Source organism: Anastrepha ludens, chromosome 2 (assembly GCF_028408465.1).
Source record: "Anastrepha ludens isolate Willacy chromosome 2, idAnaLude1.1, whole genome shotgun sequence".
In the NCBI taxonomy this organism is placed as follows: domain Eukaryota; kingdom Metazoa; phylum Arthropoda; class Insecta; order Diptera; family Tephritidae; genus Anastrepha; species Anastrepha ludens.
In genome coordinates this window covers 132,407,182-132,424,964 of record NC_071498.1, presented here as the reverse complement: position 1 = coordinate 132,424,964, position 17,783 = coordinate 132,407,182, and the positions used below count along the sequence as shown (strand labels likewise).

At 34.1% G+C, this 17,783-nt stretch overlaps 1 protein-coding gene across 4 annotated transcripts in view; it reads left to right on the top strand.

Moving 5' to 3' along the window:
- Nucleotides 1-17,783, top strand: part of LOC128855358 (protein phosphatase PP2A 55 kDa regulatory subunit) — a 76,876-nt gene that overhangs the window by 44,997 nt on the left and 14,096 nt on the right. For 2 of the 4 annotated variants that reach the window (XM_054090212.1, XM_054090211.1), the window contains exon 3: nt 3,233-3,438. In XM_054090212.1, coding sequence (XP_053946187.1) covers nt 3,249-3,438 — 190 coding nt within the window. In that variant the 5' untranslated portion in view covers nt 3,233-3,248. Of the gene's footprint in view, nt 1-3,232; nt 3,439-9,145; nt 9,249-10,584; nt 10,908-17,783 lie in introns of those variants that run through there. The other 2 variants (XM_054090213.1, XM_054090214.1) reach the window with 2 other exon arrangements.

The window sequence follows — 17,783 nt, the reverse complement described above, 5'->3', positions numbered from 1 at the left end:
TTGTCAAACGAAATCGTCTATACAGCTATGCCAACATACATACTTATCTAGTTATAAAGTAGAACATAACATTCAATATTTACGACTTCAATTAAACACTGTTTGGATGTCGATTAGCATACATTTCAATTTCTTAGAGGCTTTCTGATTTTATAATGATTCCAAAGCCGAGTAAAGCTTCTAAATGAGCTCTATAATTAAGCTATTAGCCGATTTACCTATTGACGACATTTAAGGGGCTAACTATCCGTACTTATTTGTATAAAAATAAAAGTAAATAATTGACTCGTACACTTCAGTTGTGTGTTTGGCCGAGCTCCTCCTCTCATTTGTGGTGTGCGTCTTGATGTTGTTTCACAAATGGTGTGACCTACAGTTTTAAGCCGACTCCGAACGGCAAATAGCTTTTATGGAGAGTTTTTCATGTCAGAAATACTCTTGGAGGTTTGCCATTGTCTGCCGAGGGGCGAAAAAAACGTTTGCTATTATTTGATGTCCATGCACTGAGATTCGAACCTACACAATGTTATTATACTTCTATTTAAAATATCCCAATTGAATTCCTGGGGTTAGTTTATAATTCGCAAGATTGGTAATTTGTGTTGGATCCTCCTTTGATCATAACTTGTTAAAGTCGAGTATTGATTAAGCTTTTAAGGGGTTAGGGGTAGTCAGAATTTTCAAAAAATTGGGTTTTTTGTTACATTTTCTTAGATTATAATATCTTTGTGTGTAAATTTGAAGTGAATCCGACAAATACTTTTCGAGTTCAAATTCAACAATTAACAAAGGGCGCTCGGGCGCTCGGGCGCTCCGGAGCATTCGAGAGCAAGTAGCAAAACTTTACATGCATTTTTCTCAAAACTATGTTTTTTGAACTGGCGATTACTGTAACTTAAAACCCGCTTGCTAGATTTCAATAAAATTTATACTGCTTTTGAAAAACATAAAAAACTCATGCCTATTCGAAGGAATTTTTTTTTCAAAATTTCGATTATTTTTTAACAATTAATTATCGGTTGTTTTCTAGAAAATCTGAAAAATGCTTCCTGAGGCCACCATATTGTTAATTTTGAAAAAAAAGCTTCGATCAGGCACAAGATTATCTATTTATAAAACTTATTTCTTCGATTGATTGCCCGATTGATTTTAGATGAATCTCCAAGGACTTGTGATGATCACCGCAAAGGACTTCTGGAGAAACGGGATCCTCACAAACAGCGATAAATTTTACAATTATTATTTTTTTTTATTGAAATTTTGATAAAGTCGAGGCGAAGCATGATGTATTAATGCTTTGGTTTTATTTTTGTAAAATAAATCAGCTGACTAGCAAAAAAATTATTGAAAATCATCATTTTTTCGGGCCTCTTACTACCCCTAACTCCTTAATAACATTTTAATACATTTTTGGCCACTCGACATTAATCGCACTCCTAAGTCTTTTAGAAAACTAATTTAGAAGGTATTACCCACACATATTCGATTGAGTTAAGGTCAGGGCTGCAGGCAGGCCATTCTAAAATTGGTATTTTTTTTTTTTTTTGCTGCCGAAAACTGTTTTATTGCTTTGAACGGCTTCGTTGTCATTGCTGGAAAATCCAATCCTCATCCAAACTAACTAACTTTATTATCAAAAATAAGTAATAAGTACTTCGTCTACAAGTTCCATATACTTCACACTAAACATTTTTGTGGACCTGAAAAATAAAGTCGTTTTGTATTTGACACTTATGGGGTTAGATACAGTTAGAAGGCCGAAAAAAGGGAATTTTCCAGAATTTTTTTGCGAAAACTTTTAAATTTATTGATCTAAAAATTTGTACACATATTATGTTATTTTTTAGCTGTATTTTAAGACTCAGTATTAGTAAAAATATTTATTTAGAAAGGAGCTGCAGCTGATCACCGGGAGCTCCTCTCAAAAAAGACATTTTGCGGTGACCACTATATCTCTGAACTGGATCATCTGAAGTTAAAAAAACCAAACAGATTTCGTTAAAATAATATTAAATCTTGCAATTAATTGAAGGAATTAACAAAATAAAATTGTTTATAAAAAAAAATATTTTGCGGTTCGAAAAAATCTTCGGATCATTACTAAAAAACATATTTAAGAAGCTCGTACTAAAATTTGAAACTAATTGGTTTAGTGGTTTTCGAGTAATGTTGGTCACCGACTTTGAAAATACCATTTTGAGAAAAACTCGTTCAACGTTGGAAAATTACTTTCAAGCACTCTGAAACGCCTTTTCAAATTAGCGTGTAACTTCGAAAACATTCACCGGAACGATATTAAATTTTATGCATGTATTCTTAAATATATATTCATTAAGGAAAAAAATTAAAAAAAAATCAATTTTAGAGCTTAGAAAGTTTTTCTACCTTTTGCGCTCCGATCTTTAAACTTTTCAGAACCTTTACAACTTACCGCTCTCAATGTTTATTGATTGATTTAAAAACACTTGATAGCAGAAGATCTATTCTATGGGGTTCATTTATTATTAGTATCAATACTGGCTATTGATTGAATTCAATTTAATGCTCCTAATAAAAATCTTCGACATTAGGAGACCTTAAAAGTTGGCTTCTCGAGAACCAGTTATGGGGTGAATACTCCGAATTATAGGGCATGTGCGGTTTAAAGTCTGGTGCTGATTTAAGTCAGCCATGTTTTCAGCAGCTTAGCAAAATTAGGTTTTCCCATCCCAGAATTTTGCTTTCGCGAAAACTCTCAAAGTGAAACTCAGTTTTTATCCAACCACAACGCCGTGATTACTGAGTTATGTTAATATACAAAGTCCGGCACTCGAAGTACTCGTATAACCAACTTCAGATCGCTCGCGCAGCTCATGCAAGGGCATCAGCTGTCTGTTAGTTGGCTAAATGACAGTCCAGGAGCTCGAGCACCTTAAATTAAATAAAGTCTCTGTTTATGGCCCCATTACTCGTTTCAAACTAAATTTATGGCCCCTTTTTGTATTTTATTACGAAAGCAGTCTTCGACCATTTTTATTAGATTTCTGTGAAATTTTCTAATATATTTCTAATATATTTCTATTTCTAATATATTTGAAATCAATGTTCCAAGCCAAGTTAGTCCAATCTAAACCAAAGAAATGCGTTAATTTTTGAGTAAAATATATTTCTTTCATATTTATTGTAATTATAAATGTTTTCCTTTACTACAGATCATTAAATTTATTTCAAAAATACTTAAATTGTTTTCCAGATTATTAATATCAAACATGGATTGGAAAGCTTTATCGAACGCTGAGAAAAGCCCAAAAATAGAACGCTGGAAGGCAAGTCCTATACTGGAACCTGATATACTACCACCCCTACCACCGCGCGCTTTCATGCGTCAATCGAGTTTCACCAAAATCGGAAATATGCTGAACACCGCCATAAATATCAATGGCACCAAAAAAATACCGAGTAAGTCGAAAATATGAGTATAAATTTGCGAAAAAATAATGTAAGTAGAGAAAGATATAATTTGGTAAAAGACCGAAAACTCTTACCTGTATTATATACACTGAAGGCATCCAACCGACCTATGGAGGCTGGTGAAAAGCACTGCACAAAATAATCAAACAGAAAATAATTAGGAAGACATACAGAAAAAGTGAAATGAGCCGTTAAGCTAAGGGAACTCAATAAAAGAAGGCCAGCAAATTATAGGCTTACAACGATCTTGGGTTGAGAATCAAAATTGATCCACACCCTAGATCGATTTGTAGTGCGTTGGCTTGAGGTTAAAATTCCCATACAGTTACCGACTAGATGAGTGGGAGGGCGGCCCGCAAACGGGACTGGGAGCTGTTACTGTTTAGTGATTTTTCCATAAACATTAAAAAAGATATCGACTGTGTTTAAAAAAAATTGTGAAATTCAAAAATTGGACGCCCAATATCGCAGCGACAATTTGAAATTTCGCGATGTCTCATACAAAAGTAATTAAAATCGTAAAGTAAGCTCATGCAAATGAATTGGTGGCCGCCGTAGCCGAATGGGTTGGTGCGTGAATACCATTCGAAATTTCAGAGGTAGGTTCGAATTTCGGTCAAAGACCAAAATTAAGAAAAAGTTTTTTCTAATAGCGAATAGCAAACCTCCGAGTGTATTTCTGCCATAAAAAAGCTCCTCATAAAAAATATCTGCCGTTCGGAGTCGGCTTGAAACTGTAGGTCCCTCCATTCGTGAAGCAACATCAAGGCGCACGCCACAAATAGGAGAAGGAGCTGGGCCAAATCCCAAAAAGGGTGTACGCGCCAATTATATATATTTATAGTAGTATTGACCACACGCAACATTTGATGAAGCGAATCTTGAGGCGAATATTAAAATTACGCTTTGATGATAGTTACGAAAGAGCAAATTCGCGTGCTCCTGATAAATTAGCTCCTATACCTACTATATTGGCCTTTAAGGCTTGCAGACGAGAATCAACAAATCAATTGATTAAGTAAACTAAAATACTATGAGCATCACTTTAGTACTGCAGTTGGTTGGAAGCAGACGTAGAAACAGTTTCGTGCGATCGGGATTGGCAACAAAAATCAATCTATATTCGAATCATCTAATGTTAATGTAAATGTATTAAATGAGAAACTTGTGAGTCTGTCCGATTCTGTACGTAATATATGATATGATAATTACAATTCTAATCTAAACGTTGTGATGTCCAGATTTTGTTTCGAATGTGTCGATGATTGTGAGGTAGTACAGTCCATACTTTATGTCGAATGCAATGCGGCCGGTCTGGATGGTATTCATCCAAAGTTTCTAAAATGTTTGTTACCAAAGATCTTACGATATCTTACTTACGCTCTGATTACCATCTTGACCACGTCGATCTTTCCCATATTTTGAAAGAGAGCCAAAATAATACCAATAAAGAAAAAGAATGGTGACTACTGCCCCGATTGCAGAATTGCCGCTTCTATCTAAAGTTCTTGAGCGTATTATGCATCGCCAGATAAACACTTTTCTGAATAACCAACCCCCCCATTGGTGAACACATTGAAGTCGGAGCTTAGATGTAGTTGGAGCTGCACCACGGTACTCCTAAAAGTGTCGGATGATATAAGGCTAAACACGGACAAAAAGCGTGTGAATTTTCTTACTCTATTTGGCCATTCCAAAGCAATTGACTCCGTACACCACGAACCTTTAATCATGAAGTTGGAAAATTTATTGAATTTTCCATATTTGGAAGTTGGAAAATTTATTGAATTTTTCAACTCTCGTTATGACCACATTTCTGTTTTTGCGAAAAAAATTGCAGCTGTATCTATTGGGGGTTTGCTTAAATTTATATGTTGAGTGTTACTCCAGAAGATCATAAATACTCAAGAACCCAGATACCTCAGAGATCGGCTTATGCTTTCAAAATCTTGAGGTTCATGAAGGGGTAGTCAGAGGCCCGAAAAAATTATGTTTTTCAATATTTTTTTTTCTAGTCAATTGCTTTATTTTACAAAAATATATCAGCCAATAATACATCAGTCTCGACTTGACTTAAGCCAAATTTCAAAAAACAAAAACATTAATAATTGTAAAAGTTTCCCGTTCCTCCAGAAGTCCCTTGCGGTGATCATCACAAGTCCTTGGATATTCATCTAAAATCAATCGGACAATCAATCGTAGAAATTAGTTTTATTAATAGATACGCTTGTGCCTAATCGAAGCTTTTTTTCAAAATTAACAATATGGCGGCCTCAGGAAATATTTTTCAGATTTTCGAGAAAAAAACCGATAATTAATTGTTTAAAAATAATCGAAATTTTGGAAAAAAATTCCTTCGATCAGGCACGAGCTTTTTATGTTTTTCAAAAGCAGTATAAATTTTATTGAAATCTACCAAGCGGTTTTTAAGTTACAGTAATCACCAGTTCAAAAAACATAAACGCATTTAAAGTTTTGCTACTTGCTCTCGAACGCTCCGGACGCCCGAGCGCCCTTTGTTAATTGTTGAATAACTCGAAAAGTATTTGTTGAATTCACTTCAAATTTTCACACAATATTTTTAAGATATTATAGTTAAAGAAAATGCAAAAAACAAAAATCCAATTTTTTGAAAATTCTCACTACCGATAAAATGCAGTTGTTTGGTGACGAAACGTCAATACTTTGTGTTCTCTCTCCGTCTTTGGAATAACTTACCCCGAAAAATTAAACGTATAAAAGAGAGCTTCAAACATAAATTGATTCGTTACCTTGTCGAATATTACTGAATGTACTCAAATGATTTCTAATTATTTCAATCACCCTGATATACCCTGAAGTCCACTCTACCATTCGGAGTTCGCACTCAACCACAACCTTGGTTTCTTATGTTACAAAAAGAAGTAGCTTTGTGACTATACTGAGCACTATGCGCAAGGCAGAGCAAGTCAATCCGAACGTCGTTCAAAGAAAAGCAGAAACAATTAACTTCTGTAATTCAACAAAATATGGCGTGGAAATCAGAAACGAAATGGTGGAGGCCTATCGTAGCAAGCGTGAAGTAAATCGAAGGTTCGTTTTAGTTTTGGCTAGACAAATCATCATTGAAAGTATTTACGCTACACATTGATTTGAATCCACTTTTAATGTATACCAAAAAGAACTTTCGCAGACACCCGTTTTTGCTCGAATGCATGGGATGCCACACCATGAAATGGGTCTGAGAAATTCGTGGGTGATCGGAATGGAGGTACTTTTTCCAAAAAAGTTTTTTTGACAAATCTCGCGTGGCTATTGTCAAACTAAAAACATAATTTTTTTCCGTATACATTCACATTTCATCATGGAAAGGCTTACGCCTCAAAAACGTCTACAAATCGTACAACTTGTATTACGAAAATCGATACTCTGTGAAAAGTATTCATCGCTCGCGCAAGCTAACTTATGGTGTTCAGCGATGAGGACCATTTTTGACTTAATAGCTATGTACGTTAATAAGCAAAATTTCCATATTTGGACTGAAGAGCAACCCAAAACCATTCAAGAACGAACCATCAGCCTTTACATCCATTGAGAACAATCGTTTGGTGCGACTGGGCTGGAGGAATCATCGGACTTTTATTTGTGGAGATACATAAAAAAAATCTAATTGCTTTATGAATGAACCAGCTTCGATTGAGGCATTGAAAGCCAGCATTACCAGAGTTATTCACGAGATACCGACCGAAGTCCTCCAGCGAGGCATTCAGATTCTCGAATCGTTCAAAATTGGTGTTTACGGATGGCCCAATGAAGGCCAACATCTGAAAAGGATTATCTTTAAAAATAAATGCCACGAATGGTTCTATATAAAAATAATAAAGATTGCCCAATCAATTGGAATTTTCGTTGTTTTATTTTAATTTAAAATCAGATACCTCTATATTGATCACTCTTTACATCCCGAATGCGTCAAATGTAATAAAAAGTTTGTCGGAAACACTGTTTCGATATATGCGAAAAATGTGAATCGAAATGATGGCATAATATCGTAAAATATATATATCAAAAACTTTATTTCAAAAATTTTAAAAAATAAAACGTCACATAGTAAATAATACTATATATCATATTTCTTTCTAATTTTTTTATATTTTTTTTTTTTTCTTTTTGTTTATTTAATTCAAACATACGACCATAGGTTTTTTTTTTTGCAGTAATTGATCGCTTACATAATTAAATCCCAGATTAGAGAAACGGTGGCATTAATGGGGATTAACAACTTAATTCGTAATTATCTCAGAAATCAAGAGCAACTGAAGCAGTTTGATAACTAGAGTCATAATATAAGCGGATCAGGGGAATTTTCGATTTCAACGTAGCCGAAAAATTACAGTTAATATCTATTGTGAATGAAAAATTATAAAATCTTTAACGAGAAGAACAAGAAAGAGTGGAGGTAATGCAATTTACACTAACACGTTCGAAATTACATTAATTGTTTTGGTATTTCGGAGCATTTTGAGCAATTAGAATCTAAGATTTTTTTAAATGAATAAATATTTCTAAGTGTCAGGGCCACTAACCAATGACAAAACTAACCAGTAACCAAATCAGCTGTTCACTAATCCGCATATCAACCGGTAATCCTGATTACCGCCATCATCTGTCTAATCTACTATAACAGTTTTGTGAGGTATAACCATGCTCACTAATGGCAAATAATGCTCCATAACTTTGTTGTTGCTGTCACATTCAAATTTTTTATCAAGTAAGCAGAGGCCAAATATAGCGAGCAGAGAAGAAGCGAATCGAAGGCATTTTTATGGCTGTTGGCAGCACTGACATAAAGTTTGATAGTAATAATAATAATAATAAAAACATAATTAGGGCATGGCATAATAATTAGGGCATGACAGCACTGAAGATGAAACATTAATAGAAGTTGAAGAAGATTTATATAATACACAATTTCAAGAAAACGATATTAAAATTAAAAATTGGCGGGTTTCAAGTGCTAATCAATTCAAATGTTATTAATTTGCGATAAAAGTGGATTCCCAATGGCGTGACAATGAAATTTTCTGCAAAAAATCTCTTTCAAAATAATATTTTTCTCTAAAATAAAAGTTTTTTTTTTAATTTACTTCATATACTTTTATGTTAACATATGGATTCATACATCTGTGCTACCAATTAAAACAAACTGCTAACAAACTAAAGTCGAAAAACGTAACGAACAGAATGGGTCACAATTTGAACCAAGATATCTTTCAGCAATACAACGTTGTTGTTTTTACATTAGCGTGTAAAAACAATTGGCCTCTCAATTTGGTGTTTAATCACCAACAATATATTTTTCGCCACTACTTTGGCGTTACTATAATATTTTATGTTGCATGGCAGTGCCGTTCGGCGGGAAAGTAAAGCAAATGGAACGGCCAGTGTTGCAGCCCTTATTCAACGGAGTTGGGAAGCAATGCAACTACAAACTTATATACGTTAAAAAAAGTAGGATCAGTTCGTAATTTCTACAACTATAAATACTTATTACCTTATTTATTATAAAGCCTGTATTGAAGAAAATTAGATAAATGGGAATTATGCGTAGTTGCATAGCGTAGCTAAGTTGTAAAATAAACTAACAAGTGCAACTATGCATACTATATCACAATGGCAACCCCGCGCTGTTGCCATTCTAAATTCGTAATTTGTTATAAGCAGTCGCGAGATTCTTTGCGGTGTTTCTTTTGTAATTTTTCGATCTTACATTAGGAATTTAAAGTGTTTAAAAGGTGTGTAAAGTCAACGAATTCGCGGTAAGCAACGAATTTCAGGAATTTAACAATAAAGTGATAAACTGATAAAGAAAATTGTATCGAGGGCGGAAAAAATTAGAGGCATTCGCAAGTCGCCACAAAGCTACAAATACAACAACAGTAATAGTGATTTAGTGTCGAACGCCGTCGGCATTGGCTCGCAGCAGCTGCCTTCGCCGCTGCAGAATTGCGAAGCAACGAGAATAATTTCGACTAGCAAACGACAAACGAAACAGTGTCGTAAACGAACGTACAGCACAAAGAAGAAAGTAAAAAATAGCATAAAAGACGAGACAAAAAAATGTAAAAAAAGGTTTAGCAGAATAGAGACAGTAAATTGGTAGATTTTTGTTTTTGCTTTGTCGCTATGTTCATATTCAATTTGATGTGTAAATGCTAAACCTCAACAGTGTTTCGTGCAATTTTTTCTCCGGTATTAGTATTAGTCTAAATAAGATAATATTGTTTGTAAATTTTTAAATGAAAAATGGGAATTTCCATTTCGAAAAGAATAAATAACAACAAAGTATGTTCATATTAGTGGTACAACTTTTCAATCGATTGCTGACTCAATTTCAATCAAACTCAACAAACCAAACGATTCAACCACAAGCAATCGCAGAAATCTTAACAATTTGGCTGGAATTAATACAGGTACTGCGAGAAGAATTACCAATCACGCGGTGCATCTGTAGCAAAATAATGCTTTTCGCATAAGTATACAAATTAAGATCAAATGAATTGAGCAAATTGATTGAACCGCTAAGAATGTCATGCTTAAAGTCGGCCATTCGAAAAATATGGAATGTTATACGCGATATTGAGTAAATGCATTGAAACAAACGGCATAAGAAATTAAAAAAAAAATCCTTTGACAAAAGGACCGGGAAAGAAGAAAATTAGGAAATTGTATGGAATGAAGCCCAGCGACGAGCAAACGTAACAAAAACCTCGATCGAAAACACAAGCATAGTTGAATAAAAAATCAACACAAAAGAAAATTAAAATTGCACTTTCTACTGTCATACAGAACGTGTATAAAATTTCCCCCCGCGATTGTTTGCACATTTTCGTGAGCACAAAGCAAAACGAGAAAGTAGTAAGGCACGTTGCTCATCTTTTTGCTTTTCGCTTGTGTGTTACTGCATTCGGCATCACAACCACCGGTCGCTGTCGTTTAAGACAACGCCGCCGCCGCCGCCTGAAATTGGCTGCATTTACTTCACAAGCACAACAAATCACAGAAAGTGAGCGAACGAGTTCAAAGAAGAAATGTGCAAAACGTCGTTGTTCTTCGGCTAATCCCTTTTTTGTTTTCTTTATTTTTTTACTATAGTGTGCGAATTGAATATGCGTAAAGAGAATTTGTGATAGAACACGAGAAAAATTAAATTAATTCACAATCTACAAAAGAAAAGTAAATTAGATGTATAGGCAAGTGCAAAAAAACGTAAGATAACAGCAAAGAAAAGCGAAAAGGCAAAAGTGATAAAATAATAATAAATAAGTGAATTTGTGCTAAGTTATTGTTGCTTTCATTATTTCCATTCAACTCTGTGGCACCAAGTCGTCCTGATACATTCGAACACAGTAAAGCAAAGATAAATTGTCGCCATAAGTAGGTGCTGTATCCAGCACATTGCTAAGTTGTCATGGCCGGTAAGTTCCTCCTTTGGTATACACTTATATTTATCTATCTATGTACACATGTGTGCATATACCTGCTATGCACAGTATAGTAATAGTTTCGTCATGCACTTCAGACGATTTACTCAGGCTATACGAAACTTTGTTTTATGTTAGCGCGTGCTTGTGTGCACATTTTTGTTATTTTTTTTTATTCAACATAATGGCATTTCGCAAATTTAGAATGACAATTTAAAGTAGAGATATCTAAAATGCATTAGCACCAGTCAACTGAAGCTATTGATCATAATTAAAGGGGATAACAAATAGATATTTGAAATTATTAAATTTTATCGAACGAACCATAATTGCAAAATGTGTACCGACAACCAGAAAATTTGGGGATTAATTTTAGTTTAAGCAGTTAAAAAAGAAGTTATTTCGGTTATCTTTTTCAGAAATAATTTTGAAAAAGAAATCAACATTAGAAAAAAGTTGTTACGCTAAACATATTTATGTACATATGTAATTATCATTGCCGATATGCATTAAGTATGCAACTTTTCGTAAAACACATGCGCGTGATTATAAAAATATTAAGTCTACTTTTACTTACTGTTTACTCACTGCTGCGTATGAGCATGCAAAAATAAAGCGAGATCGTTTCTATTACCTAAAATACATTTTGAAAATTACATAAATGTAGTATGCCTAATGGAAGCGGGACCGGCAATACAAACTTAGAATTCCGTTATAAACTAAATTTTTATTTCATTTTAAAAAGTTTACACAACAGTGCAATTATTATATAAACTTACAAACTAAAGCGGCACCAGCATCAGGGGCAAAATTTCAATGCTCCCTTTCGTTGTTTATACAAAATAAGTTCCGCGTATGAAAAACCATTTAAAGCTTTATTCCTATGTACACCCCATAGAGGTCTAGGAATGTCATGTACATCTGCAGCAAAATATTTGAAGAAGTCAGAAGACGTTCATAAATTTATTGAGTGCATCTGAAGCTAAAATCGTTAACAATGCCTCTCCAAAGCAAGACCAAATCATTGATTTGTTTGTGACAAATTGTATTATTGCATGAAGCTGAAGCAGTTTAATGGAAAAGTGGTGTTAATGTATCCAAATGTACAATTCGAGGGCGTTTATGTGCAGAAGACTTAAAGTTTCGGAACACCGCTGCTCTCATAATCACAAATTGAAAAAAGAATTGCGTGGGCTAATGCACAGTCAAAAAGGAATAGGGCAAACGAAATATTCTCGGATAAATCTTCCTTTTGGGAGAATTGTTGCATACATAGGTCCTGGTCAGTGATTGAAATTGTCAGTTGAATTTTCAGTGCAGCACCGCAAAAACGCATACAAAATGCAACTAACCAAACAAAAACGAACAGTGCTCAAATAGCAGCTATAGGAGTAGTAGTAGCGCAACAGTAGTAGGTAGAAGTAGCTGGAGTACACATGAATAATTTCGCAAGTAGCGCTCCAGCCGATTCCGATGCTTTTGCTACTACTCCAATACAGAGAGCATTGAAATTTTTCTGTGAGAAAAACAGTTGTTCCCGCTACCTGCTCCACTACTCATCTGTTCAAGTTTAGAGCAGTAGCGAGAGCAGAGCAATGTTTTCGTTGATATTACTGCTACAAGGTAGTTAAGGCAAACCCTGGTCCTGATGTACTACTGATAATCGAAAACTTCAACGAACTGTTCAGCATTCAGTTCATGTTTGAAGCTGCTTTTCCGAAAAAGGGTTTGACCCTTTATTTGACTTTGTTTTTGCGTTTGAATGCAGTTTTTTGATTAATTAAATTTAACAAAATGCTTTTTATGCTTTAAATGTTTAGGCAATAGTAAAGCAGAAACTCAAAGGAAAACAAATATGGACTGTCAAACGATTATCAAGACAAATTCGGCTGATTTGAAAACAATTTACACGGCGACAGTCGGTTCTACGTAACCGGAGCGATACGGATTTATAAGGACTGTCCCTTCAGCAGCATTCCCCGTATACTTGTATGTATGGGGAATGCTTATGCAGCTTCAAGCAACAGCGACAACAACTTACGAAGGCATTAACACAAAGTATGACTCGAAGATGGGAATCCATTATAGCTAATGAGATTGTGGCCACTACATATTTTATTAAATATATTGCGTATTATAAATATTATATTATAATCCTAAACAATGCAGTATGTTAGAATCGAATGGGTCAAATAGTTTCCAAGTTTTGGCGGTCACGCTTCTATTAAGGGGTTATACGCAGTTATGACTTTCAAAAAAATCGATTTTTTTTATTGCACTTTTGTAATGTACATATATTCAAAAGTATACGCACGAAATTTGAAGTAGATCTAAGCAATACTTTCGGAGTTATACCTAAATATGTAGAGATGCCTCGGCACGTTTTAAGGTAGGTATTGAAACTTTAAACGTGTTTTTTTCAAAACGGCATTTTTCAAGTCGGTGTACACGATATCTCGAAAACGGCTTGTTTGATCGGTCAACCGTTTTAACTCAATCTTTAAAGATACATTTTCTAGTAATTAATCGTTCCTTTTGTAAATCTGATACTTATTTTCCATTTTATAATCAATTTACGGCCAAATTTTAACGTAAAAATCGAAATCATTTCTTTTAAAAGCTGCCATTTTGTGAAAATTCACTATTTTGATTAGCCGAACGATTAATTACTAGATAATCTAATATATTAACAAAATTTGTTTGGTTTTTTGATTTCAGATAATCCAATCCTGAGTTACGATGTACACCGTAAATCGTCTTTTTTTAAAGGAGGTTCCAGAAATCGCCTGCAGCGCACTCTATAATCAACATTTTCATAAATAAAAAATTTTGTTACGTTCTTGAAGGATGCTTTTATAACCGCCAAAAATTTTCAAATTAAAATATTCTGAAGTTTCTTCAGGATAAATCCTTGACAACCCGTCTTTTATTTGCTTCATAACTGCGTATAACCCCTTAAACGGACTGTACATGGTGGTCCAAAAAAATTAATTCATTTCGGTGTATTATTGATTTATTCGAAAGATTGGGAAAGTCTGTCCGTTATTTATGGAACGCGATTTCATTTATGTGGCTGGCTGAGCTGGCTTTGTATGTAGTGGCACATCCTGTTAACACAGTATTTAATGGCCTTAATGACGGTATGTGGCTCTGTCTCACAAATAGCTTGCTCAAACGCTTATTCTTTGAGAATGCATTGGCTTCACGACAATGGCGGGCGAGTTTTCCGCAACTGTCACTGCCAAACTAAATAATTAAGAAAAGTAACCGTTATATGGGCCGTACTGTACATGCATTAAGTCAGATATTGAGTGTTGTATTTCAGGGTCTTGTGTTTTATTTTAAAATTTTGTTTATTTTATATTTATTTATTTCAAAATTTCATTTCATTTCATTTATTGCCCAAAATCATTTTAACATAGGAGTTTACAAAATTTCATGTATTTTTTTATTCATTTCAAAATTTCATATCATTCCAAAATTTTATTTACGTTTTTATTAATTAAAATTTTTGTTTTGTTTTTTTAATAATTAAATTTTTTGTTTTTTATAAGTCAAACATACAACCATAGGCTATTTTTGACAATGATTGACCTAAAGAATAGCGTACATAATTAAATCATAGATAAAAGAAGTAACAATAAAATTAAAATTATAGTTAGAAGTAAAGAAGTTGAAGTGGTAGAAGGTATTAAAGGAAGAAGAAAACGAGACAAAAAATTAGTAGTATGAAATACTTCATACAAAATATCTTCAACTACCTAGTGAAGGTTGATGTAGCCTAAGAATTGTATCCAAAGGGTGTTTGGTGAAGGGTTTAAGGGACATGTAAATAGGTGATTAGTATCGTGCGGGGTACCTCCACATGCCGAACATATAGGAACCCGTCACAAATATTGCTTGTCTGAAATAAAAAAAAATTTGGAAGGTTGTAAAAATTTTAGATGACACCGTTATTTTAGATACTATCAAGGTTTGAACATTTTCATAAATTTTTTGTAAATATTTTGTATTGAATCTGTGTAAGGCGAAATACTAAAATTTAAAATAAAACTTGTATTGACTCAAATTAGAATTTGGGGGTTAAGCACTGAATACCTGTTGTTATTAACACGTTGAGTGCGGCACCGATATTTCTGAAACTTTTCTTCGACTGGCGTTGATGTAATATTATCAGCGCTCAATTCCCTGTTCGTCTTTCAAGAAGTAACCGGACAAAAAATATCAATTTAATTGGTAAATGGACTGACACAGCGAATTGATGAACAAATTCCACTTCGGGACGAAAAAATTGTTCATAATTTCACAGAAAAAGTACGGAAATACGGTTCTGGCTGTTATGACAAAAATTTAATGTTTTTGGGTCTAAAAAAGGTTTTGCTTAGAATGCTTCAATAAAACTCATTAGAATTTCATTTGACCACAATCTCTCAGGTTACATTGAGCTTTAAAGTGCAATGACTGTCCCCAGCAACTGGAGGCGGCCACGGGGAAAGAATAGCGCCGATCCCCAGGGGCCGGTGTCGCGCTCAACATGTTAATTTGTGTCGAACTGCTTTGAAAGTTTTCTCGTGGTGAAGGAAAATCTTCTGACAAATATATTAGTAAATTCAAAGCAGCTATTAATTTCTCTCTTATCGGTTACGCGATACGAAAGCATCATTGCAGTGCACATTTAATCATTGTTAATTTTTATCTATAGCCACGTGCATCATCTGTATGTCGTTTGTGTGTACCAAACGTTTAGGAACGCAGCTACTAGTAAACCCGACAAATATTGTAATTTATGTAATTAATCCAACAAACACAAAAGTCAGCCAGTCAAGAAAAGTTTACCCACATTGTAGCATTACATCTAAACTTTTAACAATTATTCCTCTGCCTCTCTTTCAACTTGTGACGAAGTACTCGAACAACTGGTGTTGTTGTTATTATAGCTGCTAAAGTGACAGTCCTGGGTCTGATATAAATCCGTGTCATTCGGGAAGATTTCCGGTCATCCACAATTCAAATGCTTTATAATTAAAAAAAATGCGTTGTGCATGGACGTATGTATTTGTATGACTGCGCCAACCTTTTACTTCAAAGCTCCTTGCCAAACGCACTTAAATTCAAGATTTACAATCTTTACTAAGTAATGGGCGCAAAAGTTTGAGTATTCAATGTCTATTTGAGTGCCTACAAATTCTAACCTTGCAAAAACTACAGAAAGTATTAAACTAAAAATAGCCTTTTATTTATGATTTCTATGATTTTTCTGCTGTGATTTCGTATCGCAACCAATTCAAGTAGCCATTGTTACCGATGGCTTCCAAATGTCACGCACAGCATTTTTCGCAGAAAATATTGTATATGTATATGGCTATGTGTGTGTGAATATACAAACATACGTACTAAGTTTATCACTTTTCATTTATGACGCAATCACTAATAAACATAATTCCGCAAATCAATGGAAATATAAACGGTGACGTCGACTAGCCGAAGTGTATATATTTTTTTATTTGTATTTATTTATGCCGGCACACGCCTTTGTTGCTCTCACATATGTACCCAGCAGGAAATCCAAGATTACATCTAGTGAATTTAAAACCGCTCAACAATTTCCCATAATTCTAAGCCAGGTTGAAATTAAACGACTTATATCCATCATAAATGAAACTGTTCGGATTCATAAGTAAAACACTCTCAGCTGGTTGTCAAAAAATGGCCACAGCTGAGATCACCTGATTCCAAAACCCGCTTTTGTGTAAGATGGTCACATAAAAAATGATTAAATTTCATAGAAAATTATATCAAAAAGTCTAAAAAATTCGTTAAAATTCAGATATTGCTCAATAAGATATATATTAATAATATTTGTTATTCCAAATTTTTCAAGTCAAAGGTATTATTTTGGACTTTTTTTTAATGTCACCTATGCGCTCAAGCAAAACAACCAAGCACTCACACACCATCACACACTTGACTGCCTGTCGAACTCACACTAAGGCTGCCTGTCAAAAAAGAGGAAGAAGAAGAATGTTTTTGCTTGTATTTTTGTACAATGACAGCCTTAAACTCAAAAGTGATGTCACTGGGCGAAATCGTATTAGTTCTCAACCAGAAATTTGTTTCGCTAGTTTAGGTTTCCCCTGCAGGGTATGTTTGTATATGAAAGCATGCACATTAGCTCGGGTCAAACTTTCTCTCCACTTAGTCTAGTCGACTGAAGTATTCTATTCCATCCTTCTTTGATGGATATTGAGCCGTTTTTTTTTTAATTTTAGTTATTAATCTCCAATCAATTTTCCTATTTTGTCATATTTTTTCTTTTAAGAAAATGTATGTTTATAGTTTTTTGGGTGCGATAAATTAATTTTTGGTATTCACTCAACCTTATCTATAATCTATAGGTCTTAACATTGTACAAAGTGAACTAGAAGAGGATGTTTCCATTAAACTTGCCATTTTGCTTATAAGATCATTCTTCAACTATCAGATGTTGACCAAATAGAAACAAGTTTCTCAAAATTTTGGAAAAGTATCCACAATTCAAATAATTATTACCAAATCTTATATTGCTTCATAAATTAACATTTTTAGAGCAAAAAATTATTAATTTTTAACTATGAAGATATTTTTTCTGTATACGCACAAGCGAATTTTCATTATGCATTCGCATTTTTTCAACATCTGAGTAACTTTTGCGTTTGTTTTCGATATAAAAAATTGGTAAATATGAGTATTTTAGTCAATGCTCCAATATGCAGTTGAACCGCCATTGGTGACAATAACTGCTTGAACCCGGGCAGTCATTGAAGCAACGAGGTTTGGAATTTCCTGTGCTCATACCTTATTAAGCACTCAGAAGTGCTTTAGAGTTTCAAG